Source organism: Delphinapterus leucas, chromosome 11 (genome assembly GCF_059928025.1).
Source record: "Delphinapterus leucas isolate spDelLeu-1000000601 "Yukka" chromosome 11, BTC_Dleu_Yukka2, whole genome shotgun sequence".
Lineage (NCBI taxonomy): Eukaryota > Metazoa > Chordata > Mammalia > Artiodactyla > Monodontidae > Delphinapterus > Delphinapterus leucas.
In genome coordinates this window covers 42144097-42160102 of record NC_143139.1, presented here as the reverse complement: position 1 = coordinate 42160102, position 16006 = coordinate 42144097, and the positions used below count along the sequence as shown (strand labels likewise).

Here is a 16006-nt window from a genome sequence, read left to right as displayed (position 1 = left end):
CTAATGTCTGGTCTACACCTATTTCTGACACCTTATCTCCATTATGCCAAGTGGCCACTGTTTATAGTATAGGAGAGGATGGCTTCCGTTTCATTCAACATTTGTACAGCACCTATCTATGATAAGAATAGGATAGCTCTCAAGGGTCTGAAGGAGCTCACAGTCCAGCAGAGACAGATCTACAAACAGAAGTTACTTTAATAATAAATGTAAGACTGTAATAAGTGCTACAAATGAGGTGCAAACGACATGGTATAAGAATACAGAGGAGGGAAAACCTTCCTATCTGGAATAGAGAAATTCGGTGATGGGAGGAACCGGGGAAGTCCTCCCCAGAACGGCAATAATCACCCTTTAGTAGGTGCTCAATAGATGTCAGTATCTTTCTTCCCTTCACATTATGGCCCCAGCCTAACTTTCCTTAAGTTACACCAACCCCTCTGTTCCTGAACAGCGTGCCGTTTCATGCCACTGCTTTTTGCATCCGAAGTTCTCTCCTCCAGGAAGGGAATGCCCTGCCTAGAATGAAGGAAAGGTAACATGAAATGGAGCTCGGGAGAATACAAAGTATATGTTAACAGGCGCACGAACTGTGGAGGCCAGCCTCAGGCTCTGCATCTACAAAAAGGATTTAATAAGACTCATTTCATAAGGTTGTTGAACGGATTAAAAGGACATTCCTTCAAAGCTCTTAGCCTCACGGCTAACACTGAACGAGCGCTGAGGCAACAGTCGCAGTATTTGTGGGTGCGCAGCGACCTTCCCCGCCCACCCCGCCCGGAGGGAGCCGCCCCTTGACCGGCCAGTCAGCGCCCAGGGCGCCCAGTGTGGCGTCCGCGCTGCCACGTCGCCACCTCCCACCCTCTCGACACCCGTATTTAATAGCCCCTTACCCGGCACTAGGTACCGGGTTCACCGGGCCGCGCCCGACCCGGCCTGCCTCCTTCGATTGGCTTCTGCAGGTGCCTGTTGTCCTCAGCCGCTGCAGATTGGCCGGGGTGGGTGGAAAGGGGCGGGTCTCGGGGGACCGTTGGAAGGGCGGGGACCCGGATGTGTGTGGTGGCGGCGGCCGAAGAGCTAGTGAGCGGAGCTCAGAGGCCTATGGATGAGGAGGACGCGGCGGCCCCGGTAGGCGGGGATCGGGGGCGGGGTCCCCGAGGCCTCGGGTCGGTCTCCACGGAGTCTGAGGCGGGAGGCTGGGGTCCTGGGAGGAGGCTTCGGAGTCAGGGGCGGGGTCTTGCGCTGTGGTCACTGGTCTTCCTCCCTGGGGACCCTCCTTGGCCCAGTGCAGGGCCTGGGGAGGCTGGGCGTAGTCACACTGATGGGCCAGGGCCCCTTTCCCCCGGGTCTCGTCTGAGTGATCGGGCTGTGCCCGGGGTGGAGGCGGGGCCTGGTGCGGCCGCGTATCGGCGGCGCCAAGGCTGTGGGGTTCTAGGCAAGCAGATGTCCCTAGGTTGGGCGCCAACATCGACCTGGGGTCGAGACCCCTGGCCGAGTGCCAAGGAGGCCAATTCTAGGGCTGCCCCACAGCTGCCTACCCTTTTGGTCACGCGGTGGCTTGTAGCTACTGCAGAAGCGTGTAATATGCGCATTGGGATTGAATTCAGCCTAGCCGAGGCTTCCTAAGCCCCTGCTGTGTGCAAGGCACAGTCAGGCCTGGATGGAACCCTTGTCCAAGGGTTTGGGGGATGGGAAGAGAAAGTACCTCCCCTTTTTGTCGCTTTGGGAAAAATTCGTCCATTCATTCATTCATTCATTCATATGTTAGCACTGTTAGGGGTTTAAATACCTGGGTCATCCTCCACTCCACCTTCACTGCTACCATCTTTGGGGATGCCATCTCTCATTGGAACAGCTGCAGCAGCCTCCTAATTAATTGTTTGCCACTTCTGTTCTTGCTCCTTATGGGATCAGTTTAGTCTCCAACCAACCGCCTGAATGAGCTTTACGACCTGATAAACCTTAAAATCATATAATTTTCTTGCTTAAAACCCTCCAGAGCTTTCCCATCACACTTGAAATAAAATTCACACTCCTTAACATGGTCTGTAGGGCGTTGATCTGGCCCCTACCTTCCTTCCATCCTCTTCTGGTACATTCTCCCTCCCTCCCATTTCCCTACACACTAGCCACCTGGCCTTTCTATTTTCCTACCATGCCAGCTGCCTTGCCCCTCGGGACCTGTGTCCTGGCTGTCCCTTCTGCCTGGGATGCTCTTTCTTGGGGTTGTTACGTGCCTGTCACCTTTTCATCTCATAGAGTTCACCCCATTATTCTTTTTTTTTTTCACCCCATTATTCTTTATCAGAGCACTCTGCTTTTTCCTCCACTGTCTAACGTTGTCATGTCTGTTTATTGCCTGTCATGCCTCCCCCAATAGAATGGAAGTGCTATGAGAACAGACATCCCATCCATCTTGTTCACAGCTGTATCCCTAGCACCTAGGGCAGTAGGAGCACATAGTGGGAGCTCAGTAAATGTTTGCTGAATGAAAGGATGAGGGTGGGGACTGTTGAGGTCAATCTGGGCAACTGGCTTCAAGTCCAGTGTCCTCTCCGCATTCTGGGTGGAACAGGCTGAGGTACTCTGCTCAGCGCCTTGCTTCTTCCTCCTCAATCTCCTTCTCCCCCTGGCAGGTTTGTTCTCATGAACAAGATGGATGACCTCAACCTGCACTACCGGTTTCTGAATTGGCGCCGGCGGATCCGGGAGATTCGAGAGGTCCGGGCTTTCCGATATCAGGAGAGGTTCAAGCACATTCTTGTAGATGGAGACACTTTGAGGTGAGTTTCGGGGAGTGCTTCCACATTTTCCTTTCTGTGCCAGATCTTAGAGACGAAAAGGGGCTTTTGCAAAGGCAGAGGACTGTCTGCATTGCACAGCGAGGGGTATGTTGTAAACCCTGGAGGCCTTTCCGAATGGAGCAGTATATGCTTCTTCACCCCGCACCCCCCTCTGCCTGTGTCTGTGGGTCCCTCTGTCCTGGTCTGCATTGGAAGCAGTCATGTCAGAGATGGAGGCTGCTGGGGTCTCAGGAATTGCCCAGCTGCCTTGTTGAAAGGACTCCAGTGAGTCTGTGCGATGCCGGGGTCTCCTGCCTGCATCTCTGTAGTTGGGATCGGTGAAGAATGGCCATTTCAAAGGCAGTGGATTTCCTGTTTTGTGAAGGACAGTCCTGTAGTGCATCCTGCTTACTGCCTTCCAACCCTTTGGTTTGTGTGTTTGTGTTTGTTTTCGCTCTATTTTCTGGCTTGAGCCCTTCCCCTGACTCCATCCGAGTCTAATTCTCTCACAAAGTTGTCACTGGAAGGGGGGGAGGAAGTAGTGCTATCTAGCCTGGAGACAAGAAAGCTGAGGAGTGGGGACTGAGTAACTGTCTTCCAGTCTGCAAAGGGCTTTGGTCCCGAGGATAGAGACCAGCCGTTCTCCAGCTCCACTGAGGACAGAGCCAGAGGAAAAGGGCCGAAGCTGCAGCATGAGGGACTGAGGTTAGACAGGGTTGTGAGACCCCTAATAGGCAACTGAGGGAGGCTCCGGCTTCTCTTCCCCACCGGCAGTGAAGAAGCCAGGCTTGCATTGGTCTGGTGTGGGCTGGGCCCTGGCTGGAGGCGGCGGGTGGGGTGGGTGACCTCAAGTATCTTGTTACGGTGTTTGTGCAGATGTTCTGAAGTATGGCCTGATGGATTCTCTTCTGTGCTGGCCCTCACAGGGTGGGGGTTGGGGATGCTGAGGCCCTCCCCCCAACCCCTGGACTAGGCTGCTAATGGAACTTCCCCTTCATTCCTCCTTCAGTTACCATGGAAACTCTGGTGAAGTTGGCTGCTACGTGGCTTCTCGACCCCTGACAAAGGACAGCAATTATTTTGAGGTGATCAAGGCAGGGGGTGGGCAGAGCAGGGGGTGAGATGGTTAAGCTCCAAGGCGCTCTTTTACTGGGTTCTTGACTGGTCCTTTACATTTTCCATCAGGATTATCCTGTTGGCTGGGAAAAGGGCCCAGGATAGCATGGTGCCTAATCTGAGGGGCACCCTGAAGTCCTTTCACCCTGTCCCTTCTGCTCTCCTGCCCTTCACCTAGGTAGACTTTGACCCATGTCCTTTCCCACCCCCTAACCCAGGCCCAGCATCTACTCCATCTCCTATCTTTTTCCATAGCTTGGAAATTGTTTTCTAAGTAATTGTGGTAAAGTGGGCCCCCACTTTCCCCAGTTCTCTCCCTGAGTGCCCTGACTTTTTCTCTGATTCCCCTGTCTTTTGCTCTTTGAGCCTCAGCCCCCTTTGATGTCTAACTCCCCTCCCTGCTAACTGTGCCCTGCGCTCCTCCCTCCAGGTGTCTATTGTGGACAGCGGGGTCCGGGGTACCATTGCTGTGGGACTGGTCCCTCAGTACTACAGCTTGGATCACCAGCCTGGCTGGTTGCCTGACTCTGTAGCCTACCATGCTGATGATGGCAAGTGAGTTGCCTTTTGTGGAACCCAACCCCTCTCCTACGGATTTGGGAATCTTGGATATAATGGACTACCTCAGGGTGGCTTTGGCTATTCCTTCACTGGTCTTGGGGTATTTTCATAGACCTTTCTGATAGGGACAGGAAGGTGGCCTGTTGGCTACCCTTGGAGGTTTGCAGACTTAAAGGGGAGGGTGGAGCTCCCCCGAGAACATAGGTAGATGCCGTTGCGGAGTGATGGAAGCAGGAGCACTGGGGAGAGGTTGGGAAGCCGGGTTCGGGTCCTGTGTCTGTGCTGCTCTGTCCACAGGCTGTACAATGGCCGGGCCAAGGGCCGCCAGTTTGGGTCAAAGTGCAACTCCGGGGACCGGATTGGCTGTGGCATTGAGCCAGTGTCCTTTGATGTGCAGACTGCCCAGATCTTCTTCACCAAAAATGGGAAGCGGGTAAGTGGGACATCCTGAGTGGGATTTAAACGGCTTGAAGCTGTCCAGGGATTTGTGTGAGTAATAAGAAAGAGTCTGCCGGCTGGGGCTTGCCCAGGGCCCCACGGGCTTATTTCCCATCTTCTTCAGTTCAGCCTCAGATTCTCCTGGGGTCTCCTGCATGTAGGAGAAGATGCTCCCCACACCCAGGGGAAGCTGGGACATTCCCCAGGTCATGGATGCAGAGGGGCAGGTTTGTGCAGTGGAGGAGGGGCAGAAACTGTGGGGGACAGAACTGGTGATGTGGGGGAAGGTTTTGAGCAGAAAAAAAGATGGGGAGATTATGACCTGGCTGCATAAGCTGGAGGTCCTCTTGGGATTTTTGACTTGAATGCTTTTGGGGATATGTCCTTTCTGTGTTTCGTGTTCCTTATTTCACTTCTCCTTTCCTTCCCTCTTCAGAGAGAGACTAGTGATGGTGAAGGGATGGGGTAAGAGCAAATAGGAGAGACCCCAGCTCTCTTTCTTCTTCTCCCCAGCCCCATCTCCCACCCTGAGAAATTGCCTTCTCAGGCCTCCGCTGGCCAGCCTAGTGGTCTTCCTTCCTTAAGCACCTATGCTCAGCACTTTCCTGCTCCAGTCCACACTCACGCGTACCTAAAGTGTTTGGGGGGGGGTTGACAAGAGACTTGTGTTTGCCTTCTAGCTCCGTGGGTGCCTTGCTCAGCTAGGAGTACTCAGCAGCTTTTTATGCTTCTCTGTGCCTCTGTTTTGCTACCTGTCAGCGTGTGTGATGATGACTGGTTGCGTCATCTCAAAAGTCCCCTTGTGAGAGTTAGATGAGCTGTGGAAAGGTAAGCCAGGCGGCAGCTCCCTCCCTTCCTCCCCCTCCCTCCGCTGCAGGTGGGCTCCACCATCATGCCCATGTCCCCCGATGGGCTGTTCCCAGCAGTGGGCATGCACTCCCTGGGTGAGGAGGTGCGGTTGCACCTGAACGCTGAGCTGGGCCGCGAGGACGACAGTGTCATGATGGTGGACAGTTACGAGGACGAGTGGGGCCGGCTGCACGACGTCAGAGTCTGCGGAACTGTAAGTAAGGGGAAGGGTAGGGCTGGGCGGAATCCCGGGGTCCACAGAAGCATGTCAGGATTGCTTAGAATAGGAAGTGAAGACATGGTCTTTTTAAAAATTACTTTATTTATTTTTGCCTGTATTGGGTCTTCATTGTAGCGTGCGGGCTTTCTCTAGTTGCAGCGAGCGGGGGCTACTCTTCATTGCGGTGCACAGGCTTCTTATTGCGGTGGCCTCTCGTTGCGGAGTACGAGCTCTAGGTGCGAGGGCTTCAGTAGTTGCGGCACACGGGCTCAGTAGTTGTGGCTCGTGAGCTCTAGAGTGTAGGCTCAGTAGTTGCAGCGCACGGGCTTAGTTGCTCCGTGGCATGTGGGATCTTCCCGGACCAGGGCTCGAACCCATGTCCCCTGCATTGGCAGGCGGATTCTCAACCACTGTGCCACCAGGGAAGTCCCAAGACAGGGTCTTTTGTAGGGTTTTGGAAAGTGGGAATTTTGTCAGGAGAGCCTGGCGTCCTGACATGATTCTTGAGTCCAGATCTGTGTTCCCCTTAGCGGTGGTCCTCTTTCCTGCCTTCCCTTTGTTTGAGAGCTCAGCCTAGTTGCTTAACCCTAGGAACGAGCAGTAGCCAGTAGCTCTCCTTTGCCTTCTTTGGTTCCTTCAGGCACCCCACCCCCCACCCCATGCACGCTGCTGCCCTGCACGCCTGCCTTTGAGAGTCTGGGCTGACTTGGAGGCCGGATGCCTGGAACACCCTTTTGGCTTGATCCAGCCCAGCTAGCCCAGTTTTCCATTCTCTGCATTGTGGAGCAGGTGTGGTCACAAATCCCACTCATGCTGGGGAAGGTTCTTTGAGATCTTTTTCGAGTAAGCATCAATGACAGTCTCTTCTGCCTTCCTACATTTTATAGAGGATGAGAATAGAGGCACATAATGATTCAGTGAGAGTCCTTGATCCTCCAAAGCTGGCCTTTTTACACATCTCACCATACCTGCTTTAGTCCCCTGCCTAGATTTTAAACTTTCTTGGGAAGTGTATGGACCTTGAGAGAGGGAAATTCTTCATATCTACCCTCTGTGCCTCATGCTGGTTTGGGAGTGAATGGATGCTGACTTAGGGGTCTGGCCCCGACCTCTAGTGGGCTGCTCGGGCCTTCCACTTCGAATTGTCCCTCTGCGGCTCTCCTGCTCCTTCCCCGCCCAACCTTTTCCTCCGCCCTCTGGCATTCTCACCCCAACCCAGGCTGTTTTCAACTCAGCCTTTGATAGCAAAACAGAAGCAGCGGGGGGGGGGGGGGGGGAGTGGATTATGAGTAAGGCTCTCCACTCTGGAGTTCAAGGTGAGTCAAACACAAGGAAAATGGCAGAAAGTGTGGCCTCCTGCAGCTTCGGGCACTCTGCACCCCCTTCTGGCACTAGGGTCCAGGAGGCCTCAGATGCCCACTCCCTGACCTTCATCCCTCCTTTCTTTTCCCCTTCCACCATCATTTTGACAACATCTGCAGAGTTGAGCTTGGGACTGAGCCAGGGCGATGTTCCAGCTCTCATCCTTGACCTCTCCTCAAGAGTTTTTTCCTGGCACCCTTTCCCTGCCTGGACTTGTCCCCACTCTGCTCCCTGCTCCTCCCAGGCAGTCTTTTCTAATTGATGCGGAATCCTGTAGACATTTATAAATAGCCTTCCTTCCTCCCTGCCCTTCCCCCAGTGCCCTCAGGCCACACATTTAAGAATTTTTTTCTTTCTTGACTTAAGCTGTTCAGTGTAGCTCTTCTGTCAAACCCGCACCCCAGCTGGGGACAGCTGGCAGGGTAGGCACACTGCTCCCTGCGCACTTGCTTCTCTGGGGCAGCCGTGGGCATGAGCCTCTTGAGGGACGCAGGCTTCTCTTCTAGTCTTGCCAACTACCTCATCTTTCAAATGAGGGTGACTTACCCAGTTTCTGCCAGCCCCTCGGCCCCCCATCCACTCTTGCCTCCTGACCTTCTTGCCTCATCCTTTTTGTCCCTCTGACCATCCACTGTATTTCCAATCCAGCAGTCAGAGTTGTGTCAGCCTGGAGGAGCCTGGGAGAGGTCATTAGGCTGTGCCTGTGCCTCCTATTTCTAAAGATGTCCAGCACAGCTGCTTCTCCTCTCTGCCCTTCCTGTTTTTATGTCCCCCTCTGTGGGGAGCCCTTCCCTGAGACCTCTGCTGTTGTTGCAGCCTGTTTCTCCTGCCCCAGGTGATGTTCCCAGGAGGATACCCCATAGAACCATAAAGGTCTGGAGGAGGCTTTGATGCCATCCTGTCCAGGTTTCTCAGTGCAGAGACTGTGGGCATCTTAGGTGAGACAGTTCCTTGATGTGCAAGCCATTTAGCATCCCTGGTTCCCAGACCCAGGATGCTGGTAGCTCCGACCCCACCCCCACCCCCTGCGCCCCAGTTGTCGTGACTGCCCAACATTCCCATATATCCTCTTGTACTGCTGAGAAAGCAGTCCCAGAGAAAAGTGAAGAGACTTGATCAAATGTCAAACAGCGAATTAGCAGCAGAACTAAGCCCAGATATTCATTCCTTGACCCCTACCCCAGCTTTTTCCACTTTCTGATATATGCTGCTGCCTTCTGCCCAGGCCCACTCTTCTGTAGCCAGTCTCTCCTACTCGCTTCTCATAAGATGAATCCAGAGTTCCTGGGCTTAAATTCCCATGTCCCTGGGGATTTCTCCCGTCTAGTGGCTTTAGCCAGGGGCCTCCTAGGTGAGTTTACTTGGCTACCTTGGAATTCTTTTACTCCTATAGCCCTTTCTCCCAGTTTTGTAGTCTCAATTATCCTCTCTTCTCCCTTCTCACTGGTTCTTCCCATACAGAGGAGTGAATTCAACTCCTGACCCTTTTTTTTCCTCCAGCAATTCATTATGAAAAGTTTCAAACATACAGGAAAGTTGAAAAAATAGCACAGTGAACACCCACTGTATCCCCACTACCTAGATTCGAGAGTTGTTAATATTTAGTTGTGTTTGTTTGATCTGAGGATCTATATATAGACAGACTGGCTCTTTCCAGAGGGAAGTCGTTCCCTGCTTCCTGTGGCCTCACTTTCCCCTCCTAAAGAGCGCCCCCTTCCCTGAGCTCCCGGATGCTGAAGAATTGCTGTTGCATTTGCTCAGGCATGGGGTGCTACCCCTTATTCCTGTCCCCAGGCCTTGCACAGTGAGGTAATGTGTCAAGGGCGGGGGGCAGTAGGTAGGGCTGGGGGATTAGACTCATTCTGTCTTTGTTTCTCATTTCTGTTCATAGCTCCTCTAACAACTCCTTAGTGACGGGGCAACAGCTTTGGTACACAAAGTGGGGTGAATGAGGCCCCACCCTCTCAGGGGTCCTCCCCGGGCCCAACCCAGGAGGAGACCGTGTTGGGGCCTGAGCTGGCCGTTGGGGAGCATGTTCTTGGTTCGTGTTTCAGTTGCTTCTAGGCCCTCCGGGCACTGAGTCCTCCCTTGCTGCTGTCAAGAGGGATTAGGGTCTCCGCTAGCAAGAGGAGGAGGGCGGGTCGCAGCAGGAGAGGAGGCTGAGAAGGGCTACTGGTATGAGGGAGGGGGCGGGGTGCAGGAGGCTCTCTGCACTCTGGCCTGCAGCCTCCGCTCTGTGGAGTTGACCTGTTTGGCCTCTCAAGGCTTCCGTTGTGTGTGGAGGGAGGTGGGGTGGGGAGGGGGTCTTGGGAGCCTTAAGGAAAGAGTTCCCCACCCCCACCAAAGATGTAAAGGAGCATGCGTGTTGATTGGGGGTATTGTTTGAGGAGAAATACTGGGAGGAAGACAGTTGGCCCCTTGGGATGGAGTCATCTGAGGAGTGTCCTGGGAGCCCAAGGGAGCATTCTAGTTGGGGGTAAGGGCTGAGGTGAGAGAACCTTTCCTTCTCTGTGACTGGCAGTTCCAGTCTGTTGTAGCTTGGGGGCGACTGTTAATGTTTAGGGAGCATGGGAACTTTGGGATATTCCAGTATCACGCCCATTTCCTGAGTCAGGGAAAGGCTGATGTGTGCATTTATCACCTACCGGGGGTCAGGCTCCAGGCTAAGCCCTTGACACTCACTTCACTTCATCATACCCATATTTGGAGATGTGGGTAGTGGTACCCCTATTTTACTGATGAAGTATCTGAGGCTTAAAGAAGTGAGAGTCACTTGCTTGAGTTTAGTAACTAGTAAGTAATAGGAGCTAGGATTTGAACCCAGGTCTGTTTGATTCTCTTTCAAACTAAGAAGTAGTTTGAAAATCTCCTGGTGGTCCAGTGGTTAGGACTCCATGCTTCCACTGCAAGGGGCACGGGTTCGATCCCCGGTCGGGAACTCAGATCCCGCAAGCCCTGTGGCATAGCCAAAAAAATGTAGAACTAAGAGGCACCTGAGGCACAGATTGAGGGACCAGCATCAAGATTCTAGCAACTCAGACTCTAGGTGCTAAACCTCTCATCTTCTCTAGGTTTCTACCAGCCCTAGTCTAAGGAGGGGAGGAGTGCACTCAAGCAAGGATCTATCAGGGAGGCCAGACTCTCCCCTACCTGCTCCTCTGAGTGCTCTGAGAAGGTTCCCAGGGCTTGGGAGGGCTTTGATCAGGGGCAGGAGAGTGGATGCGAGAGGAACAGATGAATCCAGGGGCTTACACCCAAAGGGGTGGGTGGTTCCTCTCTTGAAGAGGTGGCTTGTGCATGGCCCTAGTCTTCCAGGCATTCAGCAGCCTGTCTGAGCTGCTCTGCGGGCTGGGGAGTGGGCTTTAGAGTCCCACGTTAGTGTGTTTCATCCTCCTGGCCTTTTAGCTTAAGGAACCATCCCCACCCTATCCACAGACAAACCGGCAGCCTGCCCTCCTCTGGGCTGAGGCAGAGGGAATGGTTGGGCGGGTTTTTCCCAAGGATCAGGATCTGGGTCTGCTCTCTTGGCTCTGGAAGTGGAGAACACTGTGTTTCCTATGCCGAGGCCAGTTGGATGGAGTGGGTCAAGGGCAGCTGTGGGATCCCCCACCCAGTTCTGCAATGCAGGGTGGAGAGGTTGGGCTGGGGGCTGCTCGGATCGGGTGGAGTCTATGTTAGTTAATGTGCATCATACCACATCCCTCCGGGTCCTGTGGGGAGAGATGCAGAGGAGGAACCCAGGCCACGCTGAGAACATACAGAGGACCAGAAATAGAATTTAAACAGTGTGGGCCTTCATAATACCCAGTAAATCAGAAGACCACCTGCAGGGGACCCCTTTCTGATGGAAGAAAGCAGTGTGAGATAATGGAGACTTGGGCTAGGAGTTTGAATATCACAGAGCCAATATAGCCCGAAACATGTATGGTCCTGGCTGCAGGAAGGAGAGAAGAAAGTTTAGGTGGCCTCCTGTACACCTCTGGCCTTTCTCCTGGTGCCCCCTGTCCCCCGCCTCCAGTTCTCTGGGGAGGAGGGGAGAATGGGCTTGAGGTGACAGGGCTTCGGGGATCCAGGGCTGAGAAGGGGGCCGAGTCCCTCTCTTGCCTCCCTGAAGGGGCTGCTGAGGGTGCAGCGCCTGCCTCTGCTGAAGACACATGGAGGCTTCGGCACTGGTGCAGGCGAGGGTGATGCCTTTCCTGTTCAGGCAGGAGTTCTTTGTGGGGTGAGAGGCCAGCGTCCCAAGGCTTGCCAGGGATAAGTGGAGGAGATCCTCAGGGAGTGAATTTTCTTCAGGGCCGGAGGGGTGGGAGGGTAGAAGAAAGTCTTGAGGGGGAGTTTGGTTAATTAAAAAGGGATTAAGGAATCCCAGGTGATGCTGAGGGTGGGGGAAAGAGGGGATGGGGTTGAGTCACAGCCCTACTATCACCATGACAACTGATAAATAAATCCTCCCAGATCGGGGGTTGCCGCCCCATCATGCCCGGGCAGGATCACTGTGGGGCCGAAGAGCCCCAAGAGCCCATCAGTCAACTCCCCTCCACACCCCTGCTCCAGCTTGAAAGAGCCGTGAGGGGCTGGGGGCAGGAACGCCTGCCTTTCTAGCTTCTCTCTGCCTGCTCCCCTCCCTCGCATTAAATGAAGGAGAAGAGCTGGTCGTCCTCGGTTCCCTGGCTCCCCTCGACCCCGCTACAAACAGCTCTGTTCAAAGCCAAGTAAAACAAAGACCTTGAGAAATTATATCAGTCCCATCCCAGGCAGAACTGGCTTCTGAGCTCATCTCCCCTCCCCCGGACGTCTGGAGTTGGCCCCTAACCTCTGCATCCTCCCTGTCCGCCCGAGGCACCCTGAGAAAGCCATCAGGCTTCCTCTCAGCCTAGCCTTTGCTTCTCCTCTTCTCTGTGTTCAGAGCCCCTGGGTGGCCCTTTCCTGGCAGGGTGATTGAGGGAAGTGATGGCAGAGTGTACAGACCCCTGTGTGGTCCTGGCGCTCGGCCATCTGGATCGCTGTGCTGCTCTCGGCGGGTCCCCACAGCAAGGAGAGGGTTTTTGGCTCGGTAGGCAGGTGGGCGCAGCCTTTAGCAGGGGCTCAGCCCTCTTGCTCGTGCTGCCACCTCCATGCCCCTGCCCCCATCCCTGTTCTCCCATGCCTGCCTGGAACCCTGAGGCCCACTTTGTGCCTCCAGGATCCCTTCCCTTTCGGCCAGGGCTTTCTGTGAGACCCAGGAAAACTGGTCCCCAGATGGCCCTGGAACCAGGTTTCCAGGGGTGGGGTGCTAGCCTGCCCCCCACCCCTGGTTCTTCCCCCACAGCTACTGGAGTACTTGGGCAAGGGCAAGAGCATCGTGGACGTGGGGCTGGCCCAGGCCCGGCACCCGCTGAGCACCCGTAGCCACTACTTCGAAGTGGAGATCGTGGACCCTGGAGAGAAATGCTACATCGCCTTGGGGCTGGCCCGGAAGGTGGGCGCCAGTGCTGGCTTTTGGCCTGTGGAGCTGCTCAGCTCTGGGGCTGTTGGGCCGGGGCCCGGAGCTCTTGGGGAGATCAAGGGGCTGGGCTGCAGAGGGAGGTCTAACCCGAGACAGAACAGGCCGTATGTGTCTGCCGTGTGAGGGCACAGACCCCAAGTCACCTCGGAGCTGAGAGAGGGTCGTGAGCGCACCACACGCACCAAGGCCTTCCCACCTTCCCCTGCAACCTCCAGTGCCTGAAGGGGTGAGGTTGCCGGGGTGGGAGCAGCCATCTGGGTCGTAGCTTGTTTCAGAAGATCGAGGGTTCGTAAGCCACTCTCCCATCCTCTTTTCTGTGTGTGGTACCACAGCTTTCCTTTTCTCGTCTTGGTGTAGGATTATCCCAAGAACAGGCACCCTGGCTGGAGCAGAGGGTCTGTGGCTTATCATGCAGGTGCGTGAGGGGCTGCCCTGGGGAAGCTGGGGTGGGGTGGGGTATAGGGGCACAGGGACATCCATTTCCCTGACCCCACACTAGGGGCCTCGCCTTCAGCATCTGGCCCGAGAGACTTTCCCCTGCCGCTCTCTGCTCTCCGCATCCCAAGCTGCTAGCGCTTTGTCTTCATCTGTGTTTTTCCTCCCAGCCCAAAAAGCCAGGGGAGCAGAACAGGGGTGGGGGATCTGGGCCCAAACTGGACATTCCAGGCCTCTGAGTTGGCTCCCTCTGCACCCTTCCTGCAGATTCTGCATTTTCTTTTTTTTTTTGATCGGCTTGATTTCCTTTAGGGCTTCCTTTAGAAAGGAGGGGCTGTTAGTTCCTGGTCCCGCCTCTCCTCCCCTCCCGAGCCCCCCCCCCCCCCCCCCCCCCCCCGCTCTCTGACCAGCTCCCAAGGGAGTTTCTCCCTTAGCCCCTTGAGGGGACAGATGTGTGTCTCTCTTTAATCTGGTGCCCTCATTCTCTCTCTCCCTTCCTCAGGGCCTTCGAGGGAGGGAGGGACACTTCAGCTTTAAGCAGGGGCCGCTCTAGGGGCTGTAGGGTGTCGGCCCCTCCCTCAGGTGTGTGTCCTCTCCCCTCCCTCCGACAGATGACGGGAAGATCTTCCATGGCAGTGGTGTGGGGGACCCCTTTGGGCCACGCTGTTACAAAGGGGACATCATGGGCTGTGGAATCATGTTCCCCCGGGACTACATCTTGGACAGTGAGGGTGAGTGGGGTGACCATGGCCAACCAGGCTGGTCGGGCAGAGGGTGGGGGCAGTACCACAGGAGCTCAGGTTTCCTGGCCCCCAGGTGACAGTGATGACAGCTGTGACACAGTGATCCTGTCCCCGACCGCCCGAGCTGTCCGGAATGTCCGGAACGTCATGTACCTGCACCAGGAAGGGGAAGAGGAAGAGGAGGAAGAGGAAGAGGAAGATGATGGGGAAGAGATAGAACAGGAGCACGAGGGCAAGAAGGTGGTGGTGAGTGGGGTGGGTCTGGGGTTGGACTAGGGGTCTTGGGCCTCCGTGAGGTCTGGTGTTAGTGCAAAAAGCGGAGCCCAGGGAGGGGAGAGGGGAAGCCCTGGCTGCTGTGGGCGTGGGGCTGCTGAGTGGGGAGACTGGCTGGGAGGCTGGTGTCCGGCCTCGGGACGCCCTCTCGTGGTCACCTCCTGCATCGCCCTCTGTCTCTCGCCAACGGTGGTTCGAGCTGGGAGTGACGCGGCTAGCTCCAGCATCCTCAGAGGAGAGGCTAGAGCCTGCCTATCCCACTTTTCTCTTCCACCCCCAGGTTTTCTTCACTCGGAATGGCAAGATCATTGGGAAGAAGGATGCTGTCGTACCTTCTGGGGGCTTCTTCCCCACAATTGGGATGCTGAGCTGTGGGGAGAAAGTCAAAGTGGATCTGCACCCCTTGAGTGGCTAGGCCTTCTCCCCTGGACCTGCCCCTTCTCCCTCTCCTCGCCCTTTGCAGAGCCAGGTACCCCGTTCCTGACGCCCCGAGGATTTGCTTACCCAGCAGGCCCCAGGGGGTGTGTTGTCCCTCTGCCCTACCGGATCAGGCCCCTGCCAGGCTCCTCTGTGCCCATGTTTCTGACCTGGTGCTGCCCCTGTTGTTAGTCCCTGGGAGAGAGTTCCTGGCTGGACAGGAACCAGCCCAAAGGATGGTGTTGCTTCATGGGTGGGGCCCACTGGCTTTGGCCGTGGGCTCCCGCGTGCCCCTCCCACCCTGGCCCATGTGAGGGGAGAGGAGTGAGCACCCGTCTCAGCTGCTGTTGGGCGTGAGGCTTGGCAAGGGTGGAGCAGGACACCCCGTCCTCTGTTTACCACAGGGTTCCTCTTCTCATCTTCTTTCCTGTTTCCTGTCCTCGTCGTCGTGTGAAGCACTTGCCGCTGTCATCCCCCCGGGCTGGGCTGGGGGGTCGCTCTCTTGGGCCCTCTGTCTCCTTCCACTGACTGGTGTCCCGAGAAGACTACTCGAGGGTCTCCGTTCTTTCCCCTGAGAGCCAGCTTCCTCCCTCACTGCCTGCTCAGGCACCACAGTCCCCCTGAGAATCCGAGTCTCTGGCTTCCCCCAGCTGTACACACGTAGATGGTGTCCATGACGTGTTTGATGGGGTGAGAGAGGGGCTGTCAAATCGGGGGACTGGGGCCTTTGCTCCTGTCTCCCCCTTGCCCTCCTTGGCTCACCTCTGGCACCCGTCTCTCATTCCGTTCCTGGGGAGGCAGGCGGAGACTCCAGAGCCTGTCTGTCCCACGTGGTGAGGGCGGGACCCCAGAGCCCTAGCGAGAGCCCGAGGGCATGGGGCCCACGCTCCCCTGCCCTGCCTTGCCCCCGCCCCTGCTTGCTGCCTGTGCCAGTTGCCTGTTTCGCTTCAGTGTTTGATTCTAGCGCTTAACGTGTCCTCCGCACCAAGCCCTCCGGTCTCCTAGCTGCTTGACCCCTGTCCCCTCCTCAGTGACTTCTGGGAGGGAGAGGCCTTGGTTTGGGCAGAGTTGGCAGGGCTTTGAGAAAAGGGGTGAGGTGTTGTGCTGCTGGGGCCTCCCCTTCGGCCCTCCCTTCAGGCCCTGCACTATGATGTATGAAATGTATGTACAGACCAGAGATGTTTATACAGCCAATAAAGATGGAGTTTCCATATTTATCAGTACGGCCGGGACAGGGGAATCCTTTCCAGTACAGGGGACCAGGCAGGGACAGGGCTGGAGGAGGGGGTGGCCGAGGGCACTTGCTCACCAGGCATGTGTGGAC

At 55.7% G+C, this 16006-nt stretch overlaps 1 protein-coding gene across 2 annotated transcripts; it reads left to right on the top strand.

Annotated features, from left to right (window-relative positions):
- The first annotated feature begins 1023 nt into the window (after positions 1–1023).
- SPRYD3 (SPRY domain containing 3) lies at positions 1024–15905 on the top strand. Of its 2 annotated transcripts, none has more exons than XM_022572086.2 (11): positions 1024–1128; positions 2637–2783; positions 3793–3868; positions 4330–4454; positions 4758–4893; positions 5776–5961; positions 12638–12787; positions 13172–13229; positions 13861–13980; positions 14066–14232; positions 14546–15905. In XM_022572086.2, exons 1-11 carry the CDS (start codon positions 1106–1108, stop codon positions 14678–14680), a joined length of 1323 nt encoding a protein of 440 aa, XP_022427794.1. In that variant the 5' UTR covers positions 1024–1105; the 3' UTR covers positions 14681–15905. The 2 variants fall into 2 exon arrangements, with proteins under 2 accessions (XP_022427794.1, XP_022427793.1); XM_022572085.2 differs by having other exon boundaries at positions 1025–1128; positions 14066–14238.
- Positions 15906–16006: the final 101 nt, after the last annotated feature.

What these genes read in the sequence shown, in the direction of transcription:
- SPRYD3 (XM_022572085.2), top strand. Translation starts at nt 1,106, where the DNA reads ATGAGGAGGACGCGGCGGCCCCG. An exon ending in AGGACAGCAATTATTTTGAG is followed by an intron (nt 3,869 to 4,329) that starts GTGATCAAGGCA and finishes TCCTCCCTCCAG; the next exon opens with GTGTCTATTGTGGACAGCGG. An exon ending in ACGTCAGAGTCTGCGGAACT is followed by an intron (nt 5,962 to 12,637) that starts GTAAGTAAGGGG and finishes CTTCCCCCACAG; the next exon opens with CTACTGGAGTACTTGGGCAA.